We start from the raw sequence: 24,322 nt of genomic DNA, 5'->3' as shown, positions 1-24,322 counted from the left end.
CTGAAAGTTTAACTAACTTGCCTCTTGTCGCAAAAGTATGAAGAGATGGAGATTGGTTTAATTCAGTTGCCTGGGTTCTGTGTTCTTAACCAGCACATAATACTGTCTAGTTGTGCGAGAAACACAAATGCTATTATTCTCCCTCTAGAAAAAAATCAAAACGATGTACACAGTAGTAGATTCTCTTAAGGTGTTGTTGTTTGAGAAAATCCATTGTCTCATAACTGAGGCAAAGAATCTGTGTAATCTGATGAGAAAAATATTTGTAACTTGAGTTTTATAATTTTGTTGTTAGCTTAAAATAGCCAAAAATTAATAATTACTCTTTTTTTTTTACTCCTATATAGCAAAGAAGAGATTTGCAAATGTTGAATATATATTTCCCTACTCCTGTAAACTGTAACAACAAATTTCTTACCACAGTTGGTGGAGGAAGGACAAGTAGTGTGCAGACTGGTGCAGACAGGCCCACTCTCTTTTCAGTGATGAAAGCAGAGGATAAAGGATAGTGTGGAACTATTTGAAATTAACGAGATTCCCCTGGGTTAAATCTGTGGTGCAAGTTTCTGTCAGATTTGAGTTTTAATAAATCAGCTGTTCCGCACAATATAAAGTCTTTTGTATGCAAAGAATATTGTTGACGTTTCCCACAACGAAGGCCTCTTTTTTCCTTATCTGCTGTGTTCTCCCAAGTATTCTTGGTACCACAACTGCATGGAATTTAACAATTATGTATGGTAGGTGATATGCTCTGGAGACGGGTCCAAAAGCAATGATTGATTCGGCTGGCTATTTAGAAACTTGGAATAGACTTAATATTACAATTACAATAAGAAATTGTGAATGTTAATAAATGTTTTCAACACTATCAGTAGTGCTCTCAAGAGAGTGAAATCAGCTACATAGTACAGTTGTAATTTTCATATGGGTAGCAAATCTGTATCATCTGGGGTCATTTATTTTTTCAAGTGTTATCTAAAATCCTTCTTATAGGTCATTTTTTCCTCTCATCCCAACCTCTTTCATCAGTTGTACATTGAAATAATTCTGTATTATTTTCCCTCACTCTGAAATTTTTTTTTTGAGAAGTCAAAAATTAAGGGTACCTTGTTTAGTGTTTTTGCTTATTAAATAATTTGTGAGTAAATTAGTTTTTTAAAGACAGCTGAGGAAAATTTCTTAGGCAATTAATAAAATATTAAGAAATTAAGGTGAATGTTAAGAAAAATTAATTTGATCGCTTCTGGTTCAGAAAGTGGCATTTACTGATCCTGAGCTATAGTCCTTTTGATCACTCAGAATTTTCTAATTATTCTTTGGGGAATAGGAAGTTGAAGCAGCTAATAAAAGCTCGTGACCACTAGCCAGCACCAGTGCTAGATGACAATACTTTGTTACTTAAAAACAAAGTGAAACAAAGAAACCTTGTGCTTTCCATAGCTACGTTAATTTATACACAAGAACACTTTGGGTTTATGCCGTTATAATAAAACAAATTCATCTGCCTCACAAAGTAGTTCAAGCAGCTTTAATGCTCTCATTATTTCTCTTCTGCATTGTATTAGAATTCCTAGCCAGTGCAGTAAGGCAAGAAAAAATATGCATACAGATTGGGAAAGGAAGAAATAAAACTGTCTATTCACATAAGACATGATTGTGTTCAGATAAAATGTCAACAAACCTCCAAAAATCTCCTACAACCTTGAGTTCAACAAGGTTACAGGATATAAGGTCAATATACAAAATTTAGTGGTATTTCTGTGTACTAGCAATAAACACCTGAAATGCTAACTTTTTAAAAATGCCATTTATATTAGCATCCCCAGAAATTGAAATATTTAAGTTTAAATCTGACAAAATATTTGCAGGATCTGTATACTGAAAACTACAGACCTCTTATGAAAGAAATCAAAGAAGCCCTAAATAAAAGGAGAGAGATACTATGTTCATAAGTTGGGAAATTTGATATTTTTTAAGCTGTCGATTCTCCCCATTTTGATCTATAGATTCAACTCAGTTCCAATTATAAGCCAATCAAAATGTTTTTGTGGATATTGGCACACTGGTTGCAGTTGCAAAGCACCTTTGAAAGAGAAAAGCAGAGTTGGAAATTCAAACTCAAACAACAGAGGAGTCTAGGTGATGGTGAAGGAGGACTCTCTGTACTATTTTGGCAACTCTTTTGTGAGTCTGAAATTATCCAAAATAAAATGTTTAAAAAAGCAAGCATAATTGACGAGTCTTATAATAAAAAATGGCACTCCCTTCTGTGTTGTTTCCCAGCCTGGATTCTCACTCCTAAAATATTCTTCTGATATTTTATCTACATATTTCTAAATAAAATGCTTTTTTGGTCATTTTTTTGTTTTTCACTTTAAGACAGTATCTATAGACTTCCTTCTGGGGAATATTAAAATATGGCTGTACAGCTTTCACTGCTGCACACACTTCTCCTCCCCAAGCTATCCAAAGTGGTTCTAATTTTTGTTTAACATATTATATATGTGTATAGACACACATACACACACACTCATGGATGACTATGTGAATACTGTCTGAGCTGAACCATATAATGTACTGTGATTCTGTTTCCTTTCTGGTAATTCATCTTTGTTTTTCCTGAGCTGATCATTGACACTTATTTTGATTGCTTAGTTTTCTCTGTGCCTATCACTGATTCACTGCAAAAATTTCCAAAAGCATTACAATTCTTCTCTCAAAACTGTCTATACATCAGATAATCTTCAAATCTCTGTTATTTTTTTTTTTTTTGGAGGCACTGCACATGATCCCTTTGTTGTTCTTGCCCCTCCATACTGGTTCTTTCTGGGTCTACAGAACAGCTGTTATCCTGGGACTTCCCGTCACTGTGATCCCAGGAATCCTCTTTTTGTTTGGTTTGGTCTGTGTTTTCATGCCAGAGACTTTTTTCAAATGGGTTTGAAGTCATCTTCAGTAATGAGGTGCTGATTGAAACTCTGTTTGCCTGAGCGGCGAATGGATAACCTGAGTGGTGGATGGAGGTGTTTGGTTGAGGGAGGTTCGAGTGTTGGTATTTGCATGTCTTTTTTTCCTGGGCTGATCAGTGTACCCAGACAAACAGCCCGTGTCCTGCCCGTGGGTTCTGTGCTAGTGTCCCAGGGTGAGGGCTCTGCTGGAGAGGTTTTCACAAGCGAGGATGTCTCCCCATTGCTCTCAGAAAAGCTCATCTTATCTTAATTACAGAGGAGGGTAGGAAATTTCTCCTTTTTACCCCTTTCTACACCCAGTTTTCAGAGATATCTAGTACCACTGATTGCTCTGCCTTTCTGGGAATCTGTGGAGGGAACTGGATGCTTCCTATTGACTCCTTCTCTAGACACTTAAGTTCAAGCTTTCTGTGCCCTTCTAAGTCAGTTACGATTTATCCGTCTGCTTTGCAACTTCCAAAGTATCATCATATTTTATCTGTTGTGGACTCTTTTCCATTCCTCTTAATGCCATCATCTTAGTTGAGTACTGGGAGATGGTGAAGATAAATGTAAGCTCATTTTGCTATGTTTAACCATAGTCGACTTCATTTTCTTCCTTGTATATGACCCTATTGTTGACTTGCATTTCACAAGAGCACCCTTTCCTGGCTTGGGTTCCCTGTGGCTGCACTGCCTCACATTGTTAAAGTCAAATGATTAGGTGTATATAAAACGAGAGGAGACCATTTGTGTTTAGCCTGGTATGGAATTAACTGCATAGTCAATCCTACATGATGGACACTTGTCTCATCAGTAGCTATTAATGTAGTAATGAGTCAAGGAAATGTTTCCTATTTAAATTCATCGACAAGGTTCAGGTTTTATGAGTGACAATTTTAAAATGTCAAAAATATATTCATTTGCAGTGGATGCTGAAATAACTCGGCCTTCATTTTAGGGGCTATAAACATGGGATTTGATCTTCTGTGTTCATGCAACCCATCCCTTGCTTTATTTTAGCTTCTCAATTATTTTTGTTCTATCACATGTTACAAGAAATATGTTGGGTTAATTTTTTTAGTTCATTTACAGCCTTAACAGTCATCTTGCAGAGTAGATTTTCCCAATTTTGAACACTCTACTAAGGTAAAGATGAGTTTAGCTAGTTAAAGTATACTAAAGCAAAAAAGTTTACACTATATTTCTGATTTGAGGATTTCATTACAATCACGTTAGTGTTTTCTGCTGTCTCTATATAATGTCCATTCCTAGGATAGCTATATAAATTAAATTTATTAACTCACTTACCAAAATTCTGCTGTAGATGCCTATGGTTTTATTTTCAAAACATTTAGAAAGGGACAAATTCAGAGAACATAAATTTTCTCCAAAAGGGTTGTTTAAATTCAGTTGTCATTTTAACGTGGGTTCCATTTGGACTCAAATGCCACACACATTTTTAAGGCTGGTTCCCTGGATTCTCTCACTGGTACGTTGTGTTTCTCACTACACTGTTCTTTCATATTGCCTCATGTCCGAAATGAACCTGATTTTGAAAGTTTTTACATTTTGTTTCCTGGGGTAATCATGAGTTTGTAGGGAACCACACGTTGTTAGTGTGTCTCTGTAAATGATAACATGTATTGGCTGATAAAAGTAAGGAAAACACTGTTTACTTAAATGTTTTTAACCAGCCAGAAAGTGCTGGGTAGAAACAGGATTTCAGTGTAAAGTTACCAATTTTCTAATACCTTCATTCGTTGAACTTAAGATGTCTTTTTTTTTTTTTTTTTTTGGAATGTTGTTTAGGCAATACAAATCAGGGGAAAACAAAAATAGGTTTCATGTACAATGCTCCTGTGCACACACAGCTCTAAGTGGAGTTTGAACAGGGTCCCTGAGAACACGGCACATTACTTTCTCTCTAGTGGAGACAGACTTTCTCGTGTTATACTCCGCTCCCATTACATCATCTTAGGCCCAAAGTCCCCAGAGCTCTTTCTCCTGTCTTTCCTGGCTTGTCTCTTGATTCTCCCCCAAACAGTTCTTTTACCACAGGCTCATACCCTGAGCCCACGGATAGAAACAGTATATTATTATACCTGACCAACAGGGCAACCAACCCTATTTTCTTACTACTCCTTCCAAAGCACCCTCTACTCCAGCCAAAAAAAAGAACCTACTTTAATCCCGTCTTGGTACATGGTATTCTCTCTGTGCTGGAGTGCCCTCTGACCTTGCCCCATCTCTCTCTGCCTGATGAACTCTTACTCGTCCTTTAGGACTCAGTTTGAAATGTCAGCTCTTCTGTGGACCCTTTCTTGGTTCTCCTAGGCTGGCTGAGTCTGCTTCCTCCTGTAGGTTCCCACAGCACTGTTCTGGAGAAACCACCACTTGTGGTTTGCCTTCCTGCCTCCCCAGGGGTGAACTCCTCAGGTCTGTGTTTGTTTCCAGGACCTAGTGTGGGTTCTCATTCATGATGGGGTTTCAATGAGTTGTTCACAGATGAACGGATAGTGAGCCGAAAGAAACAGTTGTTGAATAAATAAATGCATCTGTTTAAAGTAAGACCCATCCCAGTGCTGAGAATTGTCATTCAGATTCTATATCCTGTTCTTGTCTTTATTCCACTATCATTTTCACTTTTTCTTAGAAAAAACATTGTGTCTCATGTTGGATAAGTACTAACTTTAACACATAAAAAAGGAAATATTTAAGACTGATATCCCGTAGATGGTTCTGAGCCTTAGAAACTAACAAAAAGGAAGACTTGGGCCTCATTCCCAGTAATTCAGCAAAAAGAGCTTAAGCTTTATGTAGCAACTCTGGAAAAAAAGAATGAATTCACTGAATGTAAGAAATGAAATTGCAGATAAAAAGATAAACATGAGTTATGTAATTCAATGTGATTATTTTAGTTGTAAAATTATGCTGTTGCATAGAAACACAAATTTTCAGGCAGTTTGGTCATATATCAATGACTGCAGAATCTCAGACATCATTGAATTAAAAATAAAAACATTGTTTTGGTTATTTAAAAATGTGTGAGTTCAAATAATAGCAATAATAATAGTAACAATGAAAGCTTTTTTAGGAGACATTTTATGCTTCCAAAGTCTAGGAAGTATTTTCAAATGTCTTATGGAGAACAACTTCTGAAAATATTAGCTAATATTAAAAACAAGGTCATACACCAAAATAAATGCTTTTTAAATTTAGACTTATAATCTATGTTCTCCTAATTTACATTTTTTTAAATTAATAAAATCCTGAAATATTTACTGAGGATTATAATGACTCAAATTGGAAATTTGGAATTGTTTCTTAATACAGTATTTCATATGTTTAGAAATGGGGTGGTGTTTAGTATTTGATCTCACTAGGATAATAACCCAGATTTCTAGTCATCATGAGACTTTTTCTTAACCAAGCATTTATTCATACTCATAACATTTATGCAACCTGAAGAGTCTGATGTCACTCTGGTGTTCCAGCACATCTGCTTCAGATCTAGGGAGTGTGTGGTCAATACTGGGTTTTTGTTTGTCTTTGTTCTATCTTCAAAGTGACTTATTGTTCACTAAGAGCCCAATAAATGTATAATAAATGTCCTGTTTGTTGTGTCACTTGTAGGTACTGTGGTCTTTGGAAATGGGTCATTGGATTTCTGAGGAACCCTTCGAACTTTCTAACTACTTCCCTGCAGCTCCTGTAAGTCAGATGTTATTTTATGATATTAAATATAATTTGATATTCTCAGGAAATTACTATAAGCATAGATATAGACTAAGGTTTTTATTATATCAAGAGCAATTATGCCCATAATTAAAGAGATATATTTATAGAACTTGACACTTTTTATCTATTTGTGAGAACAAATGTGAGAATATTCTGCAAAAAGTTATGAGGAATGCAGTCTCAAAAAATTTTAATTATAAAAGTCCTCAGAAAGATTGAGAAAGACAAAAATAAAAAAAAAGAAAGAATAGCTTATTGAGAAGGTAGTATTATATCTCACTTACTGCTTTAAAAGATAATACTTTGACTGTTAATAGAGATACAGCTGATAGGTATAAGAATTGTGGCCTGCTAGCATTATGATGTGGTCTTTATATTTTGGTGTTTTTCCTAAACTCAGCTTTAACTCCACTTTCTTTTACTTTTAAGTATTTCAAATGCTTAATGGAAAAGTTCCAGGTTCTGATTTTTTAAAAGATTAAGCAATAATCAAGTAGGTAATTTAAGGTTTAGTTGGAAGTGGGATTGGACAGAAGTTGGCTTCATTTTTAAAAATGTTAACTGGTTTGTGACAGCTTATTCTTTGAAAAGATTAATACCTGAAAGATCAATAGTGATTTTTGTCTGTGACCAGTCTTCATGTTTTTTAGCTGTTTATGCTCTGTGACTTTACCATAACAAGAAGTTGGAGTCTGACCTCTCACCACTGTACATAGCTAAGTTGTTGGGTTATTTTTGTTTTCATTTTTAATATTACTATTTTGATTTCCTTTCAACTTTATAAATATTTTCTTAAGAAGAGACAAAATTCCTCTCATTAAGACTTTTTGTTCATTTGAAATGCATGTAAGGAATTGAAGTGTAAAATAAAAACACAAAATCCCCCCAGTTTCTGTCATAAGGGAGTAGATAGAAGTCTGAAGAGCACAGTGAGGTTTGCCTTTGAAATTCACTTTACCTGCCTATGTGGGCAAGTGATATAAGTTACATTGTTGCCAGTTTTTCCTGTATTGTCTCCCCCCGCCTCAGTATCTGTCATGCAATCATTGAGATATCATAGAAATTTACTGTTTCTTGTGAAGCGGTGATATTTTCTTATTATCGGATGTTTTTTACCTTGACCCAAAGCTGGGATACCTCTGTTGAATTTATAAAGCCTTCTTAAATGTGATAAGAGGAACTGTTCTAGGATGGAGAGGTTCTTTACTCACTTAATATACTGGGAAGGATATTATATAAGGATATTATAACATGATGGGAAAGGCAGAGCACCTGACTCTTCCAGAGTCCATAAACTGACTCAAAACACGTAGCAACAAGTGAGTGTTGTAAAACCAAGTCGAGGTGGGGGAGCATGTAAGGCTAAAGTAAATTAGGTGAGAAAATTGGAATAAAGGAAAAAATAGCAGCAGAACAGTCTAAGGTGATGATAGACACGAGGTAAATGCTGGTTGCACATCTGGCTGGAAGCTTCCTAGCAGCTGACTCAAAATCAAATATATGAGAAACTGCTTCAGAATTACAAAGCGTTACACAAATGTTCGTTAGCATTAATTGTACTGTGAAGCTTCAGAGTTAACCCTCTAGAAGTATAAGTTTTTGCGGTCCTGAGCTTAAATCCGTGCTCTCAAAATTTTCTGTAAACATTCGAATATACCATAAACATCAGATTTTGTTTTTGCACTCCAGAACACTTTTTTTTTTTAAGTTTGCTGGTGGACATTAAAAAAAAAATCTTACTAATGCAAATTATTTTTTTCCTTAAATAACTTTAGAGCTGAATCTAGCTTGAGAAGTACAGCTTTGTAAGTGTCTTAAATGGAAGGGCTTTCTCAACCACCAATTATAGCCTTGTTCTCCAAAATACATCTTACTAGAAGAGAAAAAAGACCTCTATCTTAGAACAGTGACTGAAAGACAGTAAAGCCTCTTTGTCATGATATTAAATGTGCAATTTTCTTCATCATTAAAAATCAAAATTTTCCTTGTCATGAGGCACAATCAGTTTTTGGGAATCAAATTACAAAATTGTAAATATTATCATAATAGTTAAATGCAGTCATCTCACCTAATAAGTTATATTTAATTACTAAAAATACCTTCATATTTAACAGCCAGGCAGGAAAAAAAATAGTACAATCTTCATATAAACTACAAGAGCATACATCTCTATTAATAATTTCAGAGATCCTGGACGTTTTCACCATATAAACTTGAAATATATATTTGAGCGTTCCCTTAAAACTAAGCTGTTGACACATATGTAAATAATGCTGTTTTCAAAATGAAAATTTAAAGCACCTAAGAGGAGGAGTAAAAATGCGTTAACTATGTTTTTGCTTCTCCAAATATTAAACTGCTGATAACCACTTCTCAGAAAATCCCTGAATATATAATATATATTTATGGCTTAGAGAATTTTTTTCTTCCCTTTAATTGTGATAGTGAATTCTGATTATGAATTCAGCACATATGACTATTTACACAATCTATAAACAGTGCTTACAAGAATGCAGTTCCAAGATTATCTCTACTATATAGTGTAAGTGTTCTGTTTTCCAGTTATTTACTGATGAGCTCGCACATAACATTCTTGGTTGTGACAACAGTCTGTGAATCGTCAGTGTTATCCGGAAGCTCAGCTGTGTCTTCGCCCAGGCATTCCACCAGGTCACAGCGCCAGGTTGTTGCTTGTTCTGGGTTGAGCTTTGGTTCACTGAGTGGTACAGGTTGAAGTGATGAAGTTCACGGGCTCTAACTTGGGCCCACGGATTCCTTCCGCACCCGAGAGCATGCTGTCTGTCTGAGGTGGACGAGGAGACAGTACGCAGCTGTGTCTTTCAGAGCTTTGGGGTTAAGTCTTTGAAGACAGTACAATACAGCGTTCCTCAGGTGTGTGTGGCATTTAGAAATCTGCTGGTCGGATCATCATGGTTGTGGCCTTGAGCGAGTAGCCCGATCCTTTCCAATAGTACCACTTAATCCCGTTGAATTTATTTGTGTTCTGCCTCTGTGGGTAGTACATTCCGTTCAAGTTGGAGGGACCACATGCATCAAACCACCAGCCTGTGAAAGTCAAACATGGAAGGAATTAGGAACTAGGTAACCCCAACTGTCTCACCAGGGATTTGGAAATTCTCGGCTAGTCCACTAATCACATTCCATGCATTTGAAGGAGGCAGATACTGTTGAGTGTACAATGTGCTGTATTGACAGCTGAGGAGTACGGTTTCCCATCTTTACACTGGTTAAAGCACAGTTCCATTATGGCACATGTTTTTACGAGCTCTCTTACTCCTTTTTTCTTGTGCTGTGTGGAAAGGCCAGTCATCCACAGTCCTGATCTGGTAAGCACACGGTACAGGTGAAAGAATGGCTAAGTCAAAAACTGAAGAATTTTTGGGTGACTCAACAGGATTACTTTCCAGTTCCAGCCACACAGTAGACTGGACGGATTCACGCTCCACTCCCCCTACCAAAGAAATTCTTTTTGTTTAAAATATAACAAATTTTAAGTACTCAGCGGAACTAGATTAAAAGGATATCTCTTAAGTTTCATAGACAAAAAGGAAATTTAAAGCTACAGTGGCACACTCACTAAGGTAAAGCCAGGGGCAGAGGTGGTGCTTGGCACCACAGCTGAGGAGGTGAGTCCACATCTACACCTGAATGCTAGGCTTGGGGTTTGAATGCTGTTACCTAGAACAGGAGCAGCCTGGAGGCCCTGGGTCTGTGAGGGGAGGGAATGACCTCAATCTACCTGCGTTAATCTGAATAAATCTTAAAAACACTGTGTTAGAAGGACACTTACAGGATGATGCCATTTATGTAAAATTTTAAAATACAGAACAAAATAACTATTATTGATATTTCCATTCATAGTAAAATAAATAAATAATGTGAATGAACCTCAATTCAGTGGTCACCTGAGGGGCAGGGGTTGGTAGGGTAGCTTTAGTTGTATCTGTGAAGTGTTATTTCTTTAAAAAATATTCTGATGCAATTATTATATTAATATTTATACATTGCACTGTGATCACCAATAATTTCCTCCAGGTGCCTAAATTCTTTAGCAGCTGCATGGCTGGAGTTGATTTGGTCAGTTTGATAAGACAATTCTGTGTGTTACTCGGAATCCTTAAAAATATTAAAGAATATTACAGATTTCTAGGTCTGTCCATTCAGGAGCCTGTTATTTGGCTGAACTATAGAATTTACTGTCCATGCAAAACTCTAGCTGACCATGGCTGGAATCTAACCTCTTTATCATTGAGACCTCCCCACTTTCTCTCTTGGGCTGCGTTTCTTCTCCCCAGTCTCTTTTCCACTTCCACTCTCAGCCCTAAATCTTGATTTGAGTAAATAAATATGTTGTTTCCTTGGTTATTAATGCACTTCCCCTACTCTCTCGAGAGGCTCATGGCATATGGGTGGTCTGAAGACCGCCGCCCTCTCGAGTGGACGGCTGGCTCAGTGCGGGAATGCAGACGGAGAAAAGGACCGGGTGTCTTTGGTCCCCTCACCCCGTGCCTTTTCCCCTTCCCATTGGCTTTAAAAAGGATTATTATGGTAGAATGTGGGAGACAGGCAGGTTTTACACAATCTATATAATAGCTTTCTCTCATAGAAGTTATTCTTGATATAATTATGGCTAATAGGGAAGACCTGTGTTGCCAATTATATTATATATATATATAAATATATTATCTAAGGAACTGTAGGACTGATTTCTGTAGTGGAGCCTAATTCTTTCAGTATTATTTTAAAGACATGAAAATTACTGAATTTTAAATTATTTTCATAAATAACTTCTTCCTTGGACTGTAAACAATTCTTAACTGAAGTGGGAACATACAATAAGCTTAGATCTCTTCCTTGCTTATGTAAAACCTTATAATTATAAACTATTTTGACCATAGCTCTTACCTTTGGTTTCCCTGGGTGAGTAATGGGTGGATTTTGGGGAACACAGTTTATGGTCTCCACGTATTAAACCTGCTTATTTCCTGTCTGCATTGCATTCAGTTTGTGCTTTTGGCAGAGTTTTTGTTGCTGTTTTAAATCTTTCGATGTTTTTAAAAACTAACTCGACAGTGACTGAGAGATTTGTCAGTCACTATTAACTGGTTCTGGCTATTCAATTTTTAAACTTTTAGAAATCAGAAGAATAAATTTTCTAGCAGTTGGTTCCTGTCATTGAACTCTTGCGTGTTTCTGAATACTAATTTAGCCATTTTAAGTGACTGTTACAACAGTTATTTGCTTATGGGTGTGTTTTCCATTTTTTTAAAAGAAGTCTGACATGGAAGGTTGAAAACAAGAAGAACCTGAAAATAAAAGCCTTAATTTAAAGTGGACAATCATTCATTTTAATTTGGTGCACTAAAAAAGTAGGTTGGTTAATTAGTTTCTTTGTGTTTATAAGTATTTGCTATATATTAATGAAATCCTTGAGGAAAAAAACCCGAAAACTGAAAATTCCTTGTTTGAACAATAAGTTGTTGGTTGGAAGCATTTCTATAGTAATGGATCTATATCACTGTTTGGGTTGCCGTTTTGAATTTTCAACCTTTTTAATAAAGCAACATGAAATTAAAGCATCTCTCCAACATCTGATGCTCAGCGAGCACAAACTCAGGAGAGCTTGCTGAATGTCACGTGTCTCCGCTCATCCCCAGGGCTAGGTCCTGAAGAGACACTGTTGGCCTGCTGACAATTCTAGCTCAATATCACATTCTTGCTTAAACTCAACAGTCTGAAAAAGTGAAAAACAAATGTCCCTGCATCGAGTGAGTGTGTCTATTTATGAAATGTGGACATTGTCACCAGTCACAGGTTGAAGTCCAAATAGCCGACCTTTCATTCTATGAAATTCTTCCTTGCCAACACAAATAGGAAGAGAGAAAAGCCATCCCACCTCCTGTGAGCATTTGTGAACATTTGCAAATACATTTGTCGTTGTCTGCGTCCTTTGTGCTAAAATCATTTCCTGGTTGGCTTATGCTGCTTATTTTGCCGGCTGTCCCTGTAAGTCCTTTAAGGTGAATCCTGTAAGCAGGCAAAGAAAAAAAAAAAAAAAAAAGAATGTAATTGGCTTGGGTTGTTGATTTACCATAGTGGAAAATTTTTTATAATGAAGAATTCCGTTCTACAGAAATGGGTCCTGTGCTGGTTAGTGCACTAATGCATACTCTGGACAAAATATTTTCACACTGGTATAAACAGGAACCAACTTATCATCAAATCCTTAGGCAAAGAGGAATGTTTTCGTGAAACCTTCAATGCATATCACTTGCACAAGCATCAGCAGGGACTTCAGGGCCCTGTAATTTATTTTCCTGCTGCTTTCAGATAAACAGAAGAGGGGAAAATACAGCGTAAGGGGACCCTCTTTCCAGACCTCCAGGCAATATCCTTAGAGAAGTGAGAGTCCTGAGCTGACTGGACAGCTTCAAACATCATTATTTTCAGTGGAGTGGTGGGGGTGGGGAGGGCAGCAGACAACAAGGAATGATCATTGCATTTGGAGTAGAAATCTACAGAACTGTGTGGAAAATAAATCCTTATGGCTGCTTTCCCTCTTTTCTTTATAGTATTGTCATAAGCCCGCTAGGCATTGAGAAAGGAATAAACATAACATTAAGCTAGACACTAGATAACAGCCCACACTTTCAGAAGATGGCAGAAATCTGGCTTGCACAGTGATCTGTGTGCCAGTGAGGAGAATGGAAGGGAAGGAGGAGGTATGTAAACGGCTTCAGGAAAGCCCATGGCTGATTGGCTGGGTACAGCTCAGAACAGGGCTCCACGAGGCAGTGTGTGACTGTGTTGGAACAGGGGCTGTGGGAGCCTGGCCTCCAGTTGAGTCTTCTTGTCCTGCGGATGCTGCAGTGTCAGAGGGAGAATTGTACTTTAAGCCTCCAAATGATGCTCGTCTTTGTAATACCTGCTCACATTTGCCAACCACCACCTTGGAAGGGATATAATTTCCAAGAATTCATGTTAGAACAGAGGGTGGAGAAGAGAGGAAAGGTTCACCAGGGATTCACTCTAACCAGGCTATGCCAGGTACTTTCAGGGGCATGCGCACCAAATGCCCATACCAACACCAAGAAGCAGGCATTACTCTTGATTTTGTATATAAAATCATCGAGGTTCAGAGATAGGAACTCGTCCAAAGTCACATCTTGTACACAGTAGAGCTAGGATTTGCACCGCATGCATCTGACTCCTCTGTGTGGTTCCTCCTTGGTGCACACCTTAACAGGGATGTTTGTTTATTGAGGAGGTAGTTGTGAAAAAGATGGCAGCAGGGAGCATATCAAATGAGGGTCCATAAAGCGTTAGTTCTAGGTAACTTTTGTGTTAATGACTTAGATTTAAAATTGTTTTTAATATTGTAACTCTAGAAATTTGATCATAAGGCATTGACTGAATTTCTGAATTTCACTATTATCCTCATGTTTCAAAAATGGCCCTGGCCCCTGGCACAGCCTCTAAATACCTGCTACAAAGCATTTGTATAAGTTCTACTCATCATTAGGGTTTTTTTTTTTCCGAGGAAGATCAGCCCTGAGCTAACATCTGTCGACAATCCTCCTCTTTTTGCTGAGGAAGACTGGCCCTGAGCTAACATTTGTGCCCATCTTCCTCTACTTTATATGTGGGATGCCTGCCACAGCATGGCTTGATGAGCGGTGCCATGACCGCACCCGGGATTCGAACCAGTGAACCCCAGGCCGCCAAAGCGGAACGTGCACACTTAACCGCTGCGCCACCGGGCCGGCCCCATATCATTAGGATTTTGAGTTCATGTAAGTTCTACAGATCGTCAGGATTTCAAAACACTTCCATTTCTTTCCAGGCCCTTCTCATTAATTATAGATATGACTGAGACAAACTGTTCCCTCACTTTTCCTCCTTTTGACTCCCTGTCTCCTTAGAACAATTTCAGTTCTTGTGGAACTCATTAAATTTCCTCTAAGGTGGGCAAAATAAGGGAGGATACTATTTTTTGTTAGCCTCTCTTATAAAGATTGTATACTTTTAGATCCTATTATGTGGCCCGTTGGTTTGAAGTTGCTTTCTTTAAAAATTTGGTTATTAAGAATAGCCACATTTTTGAAATTGCTTTAAATTGGTATCAGTTGCTTTTATATTACAATGAAGTGAAGGAAAAGGGAACGCAGCATTTAATAATGAAATCTCAGCATTTGTATACAACTGCCAGAATGCTTCTGAAAAGTGACCAGTTTTTAAGGTTTAATGTACAAATAGTTTTTAATTTTGATAAAAAGAATCATTTTCTATTGGTGCATTTATCCATTCCTTGTAACATGTGTTTTTCAGTTTTCCAACATTTGGGGAACATTTCTTTGGTAAAAAACAACTCAGCTGCTACATACAGTTGGCATTATGAAACATTTGTAGTTATTATAAGTTTTAGCCTTATCACAGTTTCTTATCACATTGACATGTTTTATTAGGCTAATAATTTTCTTGATGTAATATCTGCCTTACGCTGCCAAGTATTTTAAACTGAGCTTTAAACAAATGTGTGCTTTTTTAAATGGCATATCCAAAAACTGATTGGATTTCCAAAGGAAATATCTGTTAAGAACCATTTTACTTTAAAATAGTTTTATAATGTCAGCGTACAAGGGTAATGACCCATTCTGTAAAATCTTCTTATGTAAACAGTTTAATCCTTAATTTTTGTGTTTCTTTCTTTTTTTTTTTTTTAATTCTTCTGTTGTAGATTCCTAACTGTTGCCAGTTGAAAAAATATTTAGCTTGGAGGTAAAACAATGACCAACCACTCGCATCTAAAAATTCATTGAAGTGCTGATCTCTTTGGAGTCCACTTGGAGCTGTAACGAGGCCCACCACCTCTCTTTCCATTCATCTGGGTCATTGCCTCTCTGAGAGAGCCCTGCTCTTTCTATAATGAGAGTTGATGGACTGTGTTTCACTGACTTTTTAAAAGTCAGGTCAATGCTTGTTGTCCGTTGTCTGTGTTCAAAACATGCTTCTGAACTTTGATCCACTGTTGATGAAGCGGGACTTACTGGACATTCTACAGTTTTCAGGTAGTTGTTTGGGCAAGCTGACTTTCGGTCCATTTTCCCATGCTGTCCATTGTGACTCTCCCCGGGAAGCCAGCTCAAGGACTTTGAAGTCATGTTTATTTTCCAAACTATTCAGATGTTGGAATTTCTGTTGAGCAGGGTCTGAGTTGGGCATTAATGAGATTTAGATGGGGCTGTAGGCCAGATGATGACTATTTTCTCTGATGTTCCTATTGAACCTCGTTTGTTTATTTCTGACCTTAAGAGTAGGTGTTTCAGAATATGTGATTCACGATCACCTAACACCACCGTCTGTGCTCTTTAGGCTCCTTCAGGGCTCCGTTGGTGACTAAACTGTTCTGTTGTGCCTCCTCAGATCAGTTCCTTTGATGCCACCTGATGCACAATCTCACTTCTGTCTCTATCACTGCACATGCATCTCTGGAAGTTCTGTATAACAGCGTACACACGTGTGTACACTTGCCTTACAAGGTGCTAGCCTTTCAATCCTCTCATGGCTCTCTGTCTCTACTCTCATGGCATTTTAGAGCCAGAAAGTAAATTCCGAGTCAAGGTTGCCCATGCTTTTCTTGGAACATTTGAGATTAGGGCCGCCAAATTGGTGGCACAAGGCAAATTCTGTGGGAGTGCTGAGAATCAGCAGTGCTTTCTACAACAGAGAGCAGAGGAGCTGACTGACTGACATCCTGCCTAATCCTACCACCTTTAAACTTGCAACTCATCCTGACTTTGGGATGGAACATAACGATGGAATGTGCTTAAACTACAAAAAGGTAGATTTAACTTTTAAAACCTCTTGGAAGAAAACAATACAGTCATAGGTATGCATCTGTTATGATATTGGCATGACATTTTATTATAGAGACACTAAATGCAGGTATCCTACAAACAGTGATTGAATGCCCATTATCTTCAGGACAGGGCTCATCTATACTTTGAGGATATGCAGCACACGCCATGGACAAAATAGTGCCCTCATGAAGTTTCCCTTAGACTGTTAAAACCAAAGTTAGAATTTTAAAATGAGAGAAATTTACCTAAAGGCAGCAAAGAACTCTAACAAACAAGGTGTTTTTCCATTTAGGATAGTCTAATAAGAGTAGTTTAGATCCTGATTAATACAACGGGGTTCTCATTTTCTGGAGTAATCCCCCAGTAAATCCTTTAACTTCCTTCAGTTACCTATAATGGACCTACCTGTAATTGAATTCTTCACTTGAGAGATAGAAGTGTTCGTACAGTGAATAAGCCTCGTTCCCTTCCCAGTCTTTAAGGTGTATTTTAAGCACGTAGCGTTGCTGATTAGTCACTTGTGAAACAAACTCATTTCCCAGCCAGTATTCGCCCGAAGGGTTCCCAAATCCCTGGAATCCAAGTCATAAAATTAAATTACCGCATGTATTTTTTCGTCACGTATTTGAAATCAATAGTCCATCAATGTGGCATGGTATAACTATCAAATATTCAGCAGAAATTCCTTCCTGGACTGTGAAAATCTGGGTTCTTCCGTAGAAGAAAGTAGATTTTTTTAAGGGTCAATTTTAAGAAACAAAGCTGTTACTGGAAGAAAATTAGTATTAGAAAAATTAGAACCACTTGGGGAGCCACCAATAGCAACATAAGCAGAAGCAGCGAAGTCCGTCGACATGGGAAGAACTGTGAAACAGTTGGCTTACCCTGAAGTGCTGAGCCTGCCATTAAAAATAAGCCTAGCACCCGCATGCCTTTGTTTTTACATAGAGTTTACGTTACAGTGACAGGGCCATTCTTTAATGGGGAGACTGAAACAGCAGTTAAAAAGAACCCATTGGTAAAAAAAAAATAAAATAAAATTGTCAAAAGTCATTGGTTAGTTGTGGATTTGTGGTGAAGTTTCTGCAGATCTTGAGAGTTAGCTTTCCCAAAGAAAATTATTTTCAGATGTTTTAAAGAGTATTCATACCGCTTTATATTCTTTCCACGTCCTCTGAAAATCAACACTGCCATCTTCACGTCGCTGGATAATGGTCCACCCGCCTCCACCAGTTTCCATGTCACAGTAAGCCTGCCAAGGGGAAGCTCACCGTTATACTGTGTGAGAAACGTCGTGACTCATGTCTTCATCTTAAATAACAGAAACGAGATGAATGCAGATACCTAGAACAACATTTGTGCTGATAGGGTTCTCTGGGGTAAATCTTTGTGGTCTTCCAAGAAACAGATGGTTTTAAATAAATGGAAAACTAGGAATTTAAAATGATGGTGAAAAATAAACAGTAATATAACACGACGTGTTGATGAAAATATCACTGTCTTGTCATCATCTCTTCTAGGCTAAAGACCCACCCAATGGCTGACCCAAAGATCGTTGTTCCCTAGAGATTCATTGTGAATGGGACAGACTGGCTCCAAACCTCTCCTCTCCAACCAGTAGAAACCTGTCAGTTGGAGTCCAGAGCCCTGAAAACCTATAGGATAGTTGCCAGTCCCTATCAGCTCTGCAGAGAGTTATAGAAAAGGATCCTCTCGTATCGTAGGGTTTTCAAGACTCCAGTTATATTATTCTGTGGGGCTATTAGGCTTCCTCCATGTAGGATAAAAGTTGGGTTGCTCAGTTCATCCCTCAGTACGAGGGACCTAAGTCGTCCAGGGACTGAATATGGTGGATGTGACCTGAGCATGGCCTGGCAGCTCTAGTCCACAGATCATGACCTCAGGCTTCTTTGCACTTTACTCACTGCCCATGGCATTTCTCTTCCCAGCTCTTTTTATTCCTGCTTTTAAACTGGCTTCGTGGGTATAAACTTTGTTCAGAACACAAAATTCTTTCTTGGGCTAGGAGCATGCATGCTCAATTTCAACTGAGCCAGAGTTTTATTATGAAATTAAAAACCTCTGAAAATAAGATTACATAAATAGTTTTAAATAATGAGATTATAGTAGAACGAAAAAGTTTTCCAGAAAGTTAAATTTCCCTACAGCATTCAAGGCAGTAAATATGAAAGTTAAGGTTCAAAACCAATTGGAAATATTCTTCCTTTGTTGTTTTCCATGGGCTTTGAGGGAATAATGGAGATAATTATGGCAGAGTAAGTTTAAATGTGAACTATTCTGCATTTGGGACTTAAAATCCTAGAGAATGAGGGCTAGAGGAGAACCAAGGCCTGCTCTTTTATTTTAAGCAGCTTGCCTGATGTCTCATTGCTAATGGAATAGAGAGTTGCAATTGGAACCCAGTGCCCTGTCCTCCAGCAGGTTTTGCTCCACCACTATTCTAGTCTCTCTCCATGAAGGTCACTTGGCCCACACCACTTTCCTGATGATCCTCATGTTTGGAGACATATTTTGCATTAAAGAAAATTACATTTATTAAGAATAAAATGATTTCCCCATTTTAAATTAATCAGGCATGTAAAATTGATCTGCTTAAGGTAATCCCTTATTACCACGCTGTATTGATATTATTATTATTAATTTTCATTATTATCATAGCTATGCACCACTCTCTTCCAAGCACTGTGTTAGGTACTTTGCCTATATCATCTGTAATCAGAGTTGCTGGGATACGATAATTCTCCATTTTTGAAAAGAGAAAAAATTTGGTAAAGCTAGATTAATTTGATCAGAGACATTCAGTTGTTAGGTGGAATACAGGATTTGAATAAGGTCTCTTTAATTCCTAATTCTGTAATGTTTTTTCTACTTTACTATGCTGCCAGAAACAGAGAAACTTGACCCTTTTGTTAATAGGCCAAAAGTCCCTCAAGACAGCTCCAAGTTGAAATCGGTTCATGAGTAATATTGCTGCTTATTTGCCTGTGGTCCACAAAATGGTCAGTATTGCTCACTTCTATCACTATATCTTTTTAAAAAAAATCCATTTAGTAAACCAGCTGAATAAGCTACATCAGTTTGAGGAGTCATGTGTGTACACAGAAGTTAGTTCCCCTCTATCCTAAGTGACGTGCTAGTGGGTGGAAAGAATTAATATGGTTCTTAGTGATCGTATCCTTGTTCCAAGCATATTTGATTCTTTGGTGTCAAAATCACCATTATGAAGTTACTGATTTTTAAATCAGAGAACAAGTCCATCTTGTTATGGAAATCAGAGTCAGTACTCGAATGGCTGGGACTCACTACCAGAGCATAAATGATTTGAGCCATGCTGTTCTCTAACTCCATCAGGGACAATGATAAGATTATTAGAACATTCTTAATATTACTTTGTCCAGATTAAAAAAAAATACAAGAGGGGCCGGCCCCCATGGCCGAGTGGTTAAGTTCGCGCGCTCTGCTTTGGTGGCCCAGGGTTTCGCCAGTTTGAATCCTGGGCGCGGACATGGCACTGCTGATCAAGCCATGCTGAGGCCGCGTCCCACATGCCACAACTGGAAGGACCCACAACTAAAAGTACACAACTGTGTCCCAGGGGGCTTTGGGAGAAAAAGGAAAAATAAAATCTTTAAAAAAAAAATGAGAGAGTTTATAAAAACTGAAGTATTATGGTTAATTGCATCATGAAACTTTGAGGGAAAGATCGTGTTCAAATAGAGTTATGCATGTTGCCAGAGGTCCTGAGTGAAAATGATGAAGTTGATTATATCAGGAGCAGAGAAGCAGAAGTCCTCAGTGATGCCCAAGACTTCACCGCTCCAATTACAGCAAACCTGGGGCAGTGCATACTTTTGGTTAGTGCACTATTGCATGGTTCAGGGAGCTGATATCTTGCTCTAAATCTTGATGTCTTTCAGCAAATAATGCCTGATTGAAATGTTACGCTTCAGCTCTGAGGCCATGGTGAATGACTGATTAGACAGCAAACACATAGATAAACATTAGGAGACAGGTATCCTGTGAAATTTAGGGAAAGAAACTATTGTGTCCTAACTAGGAAAAAAACGTGCTCTAATGTTTCTAATAAATGCCTTCTTGCAGTGTCTATCTTGTACAAAAACTTAATGAATTTTTCAAAAATGAAATATGTAGGCCCTTTTAGCAAAGATCTGCCCAAAGATCTTTTGAACCTTGTTTTCTTGAGTTAGATGAAACAGGGCAAAATTTGGTCCCCTGCCATAGTCTTGGGGGCAGTAGAATGAGAACACTTCCTGCTTATTGAATGCGTGCTAAGTAGCTGGTGCTGTCCTGGGTACCTCCATCATCACCTCAAAACTGCTCTTTACTACTGGGGGTATTATGTCATGCTACAGATTAGGAAACTGAGGGCTCACACAGGTTAAACGACTTGCTCAGAGGCACGAATTCGCAGAGCCGGAATTTAAACCCAAGTCTGTCCAGCTTTCTCTTCCTGGATCAGATTGTGAGTTAGGGAGTCTGGAAGGGAATCTAAAGGTAACTTAATCTGGACCATTTATTTTAGAAATGAGAAAACTGAGGTTTTGAAAGATTGTTATTCCCTGCTGTGGTAAATGAGTTATTTTTACTGCACGTGTTTAAAAGGAATATAAATCCTAATATTTCCAACCACAACCTGAGACTCACGTCATCCCAGAGTGCTGTATATTTTCATCTTCTGTGAGGCCATTGGGTTGGTATAGTGCACTGGGGTGGGAACATTGCTCTAAGTGAGAAAAGCACTTATCCAGCAGTAGGATAGTACTGTCCAAGTGGTGATGGTCCTTCTGGATTTGCATTGGTAGCATTCACATTTTATTCGTATCCTCTATCCTCCTCTTGTCACTCCTGTCCCTGTTATTTCTGGGCCAGGAAGAGACTAACATCTGGTGACAGACAATAGCATGCAAAGAATTGTCATGAAAACCAGATTGCAAAGGGGATTGAAAGGCTTATGTAGGGTCTGTTCATTACTTTTTCATCCGCATGGACTACTTGGGTTTTTTCCTCTCCCAATTCACTGCTTCTAGGGTGCTAGGGACATTAACTGATTTCAAGGTTGATTTAAGGCAGCATGAATGAATTAGAAAGATTGCTTTGGAAAGTATTATCTTGAATAGTACAATATTTATCCTTTAAATTCATAGTCAAGGTATATGTTACTATTTCAAATTTCATATCTTTAAACCCTTAATGCCTGCATTTTTAAAGTGTTTTTCTTTATTACCATCTTAAGTACAGACGATAATACTGGATTCAAAGAGATAACACTCTTCCAGGGGCCTCTAAAATTTCCACTCGATGCAGTCTCTAGTGTCTTTTCTGTAAGTGTTTACTTCAGTTCTCTGTGTAGCTGCTGTTACAGTGAGATGCAGACTTATAGACATTTAATATATGCAGTCATCCACTCTTTACATAACACTTTACACTGATTCTCATGTGATATTATTTTACCTAATCAAACTTCTAAGAGAAGCCACATTGAAATATTTCCTGGGGAAATGATTTTTTTTCTTTCTTATCTAAATCTCAATGTCTCCCAAAGCAACTTCGGGAACCATACTCAGTGAGTAACCCAGAATAACTAAAGAGAAATTGAGTTAAGCTATACACTAGCTTCTCCTGATGCTAAGTTCTGGTTGTTAGTTCACTGTCCACACAGTATGGAGCTTACACCTTCAAGTAAACTCCATGCACTTGGGAAGAAAATGAAAGTCTTCCAGCCTACATTAGATGGCATAAGAATGGCCTGCCCCAGCGGTCCTCATGGTGTGGCCTGCAGACTCCTGGGGGTCCCTGAGAGCCTTGCGGCAAGTCCACAAGGTTGGAACTGTTTCCATAATAACTACGACGTTCTTGGCCTTTGACACTGGGGTGGCATTTTCCTGGATGGTACAAAGGCACTAGTGGGTGACACTGCTGGCGCCCTAGCGTGGATCAAGGGAATAGTACAAACCGGGCTAGAGTCACTGTACTCTTCAGTCACATGCTCGCGCTTGGGGGGAACAAAGCAGTAAAAATTAATTTTATTAAACTTCTACTGCTGAGTGCATAACTTTTTATATTCTCTGTGATGAAATGGGAAATGTGTATAAGTCACTTCTGCACACGAAAGTACCACCGTTGTCCCAAAGAACAACTTCTGTGTGATTGCCTTAGTTGTGAGCTGAATGAGGCCTTTTTTATTTGGATAGAATACTCTTGTTACTTGAAATAACAATTGAAAGACAAACTATGGTTATTCGAACATTGGTATTTGGAAGATATTTTCTTTAAAATTAATGAAATGAGGGGCCAGCCCCATGGCCGAGTGGTTAAAGTTCCATACACTCCACTTCGGCAGCCCAGGGTTTGCAGGTTTGGATCCCAGGCATGGACCTCCTCCACTGGTCACCCATGCTGTGGAGGCATCCCGTATACATAATGGAGGAAGATTGGCACAGATGTTAGCTCAGGGCTAATCTTCCTCAGGAAAAAAAAAAGAGGAAGATTGGCAACAGATGTTGGCTCAGGGCGAATCTTCCTCGCTAAATAATAAATAAATAAAATAAAATTAATGAAATGGGTCTGACACTTCAAGGAAAACAACTGACAGTCTGCACGATGAAACCAAATGCAAGGAGAATATAAGATAGATACGTCTTACGTAGAAGATAGATGTATGTAATAAGATATGTATTTCTTCATCATTAATACCATGTGGCTGTTCCGTGCACAGTGATTGGACTTAGAGCCCTTGGCAAGTACTTTTTGTGAGGTAGACAGTAAATGTCTGTTGCTTTGCTTTGAGTGGAGTTGGGGAAGCATGTGGGGTGTGTGAACTATACTCTGCAGTTCCTCCACTTCTAGAATGACCTGCCTACAGCCAGGGAGTTAAAAACCGGAGACGAATCCCTTACCTTTATCTCCTCCGTGGAATTAGGGAACGTTAGCGTGTAGATGCCATTGGTCGTTAGTCCTGATTTGAATGCTTCCGCACAGTCTCTGAAGATGATCTGTTCCTCCTTAGCAGCAAAGGAGTTCTTAGCTGCTTTTAAAAAAGAGGAAAGCATTGAAATGGCATTCATGAGAAGATAAAAGTCTATTATTTCGAGATGCACTCAGTTGCTAAGTTTTCTTACGTTTGAATTCTCACAATAAGTAAAAAGGATATGCCAGCTTTTTAGCCTTTCCAAAAAAGTTACCCTTTCAGCATGTTTTGTATTAATTCTCTAAGATTGTTACCAAAATCCATACTTCCTTTTTTATCATCAACTACATGGAATGCAAATACTTCACGATCAGCTACAATAAACTATTACTTTTTAAAAATCTTTCATCTTGAGTGGAATCCGATAAACTTATTACAGAAGAACATACCTAAAAGCAGTGTGAGCTCCACAGTGGCCACCTCACAGCCCAGTGGTCATTAGCCTGTCCAGGCCGTAGTATGTACTTTTTTCCTTTTTGTATATCTGAGGCCATGTCTTTATACATCTCTTTAGACTACTGGGTGAAGACATTTAGTTGTCTTTGGATTTTTAGCAGCTGCCCCATAATTGTTGTGTTAAAGAGGAACCTAACATTTCTTTGTCTTGGAACTTCTTCCTGTGAAAATTCTAGGGCTATGAAATTCCTTCAGATTTTTCTCTGCTTTCAACATTTAGACTTCCCAATCCTTTTTGGCCCGGTCAAAAAAATGTGTGTGTATGTCTATGTGTGCTCTTGGACGCA

General features: G+C 38.2%; 2 protein-coding genes across 3 annotated transcripts in view; one reads left to right on the top strand and one right to left on the bottom strand.

The window, feature by feature from the left end:
* The window catches only part of MCPH1 (microcephalin 1), a 233,726-nt gene that overhangs the window by 101,460 nt on the left and 107,944 nt on the right, over positions 1–24,322 (top strand). The window contains 1 exon segment of the mRNA XM_046648531.1: positions 6,585–6,662. Coding sequence (XP_046504487.1) covers positions 6,585–6,662 — 78 coding nt within the window.
* ANGPT2 (angiopoietin 2) overlaps positions 6,680–24,322 on the bottom strand; it is a 56,666-nt gene continuing 39,023 nt past the window's right edge. The window contains exons 5-9 of one of the 2 annotated variants that reach the window (XM_046648532.1): positions 23,509–23,639; positions 17,721–17,822; positions 16,976–17,142; positions 12,607–12,737; positions 6,680–9,755 (exon numbers count right to left, since the gene is read on the bottom strand). In XM_046648532.1, the coding sequence (XP_046504488.1) occupies positions 9,595–9,755; positions 12,607–12,737; positions 16,976–17,142; positions 17,721–17,822; positions 23,509–23,639 (692 nt within the window). In that variant the 3' untranslated portion in view covers positions 6,680–9,594. The remainder of the gene's footprint in view (positions 9,756–12,606; positions 12,738–16,975; positions 17,143–17,720; positions 17,823–23,508; positions 23,640–24,322) is intronic. The other variant, XM_046648533.1, reaches the window with a different exon arrangement.

Source organism: Equus quagga, chromosome 22 (genome assembly GCF_021613505.1).
Source record: "Equus quagga isolate Etosha38 chromosome 22, UCLA_HA_Equagga_1.0, whole genome shotgun sequence".
NCBI classification, from domain to species: Eukaryota; Metazoa; Chordata; class Mammalia; order Perissodactyla; family Equidae; genus Equus; species Equus quagga.
This window is presented reverse-complemented; position numbering and strand designations above follow the sequence as displayed.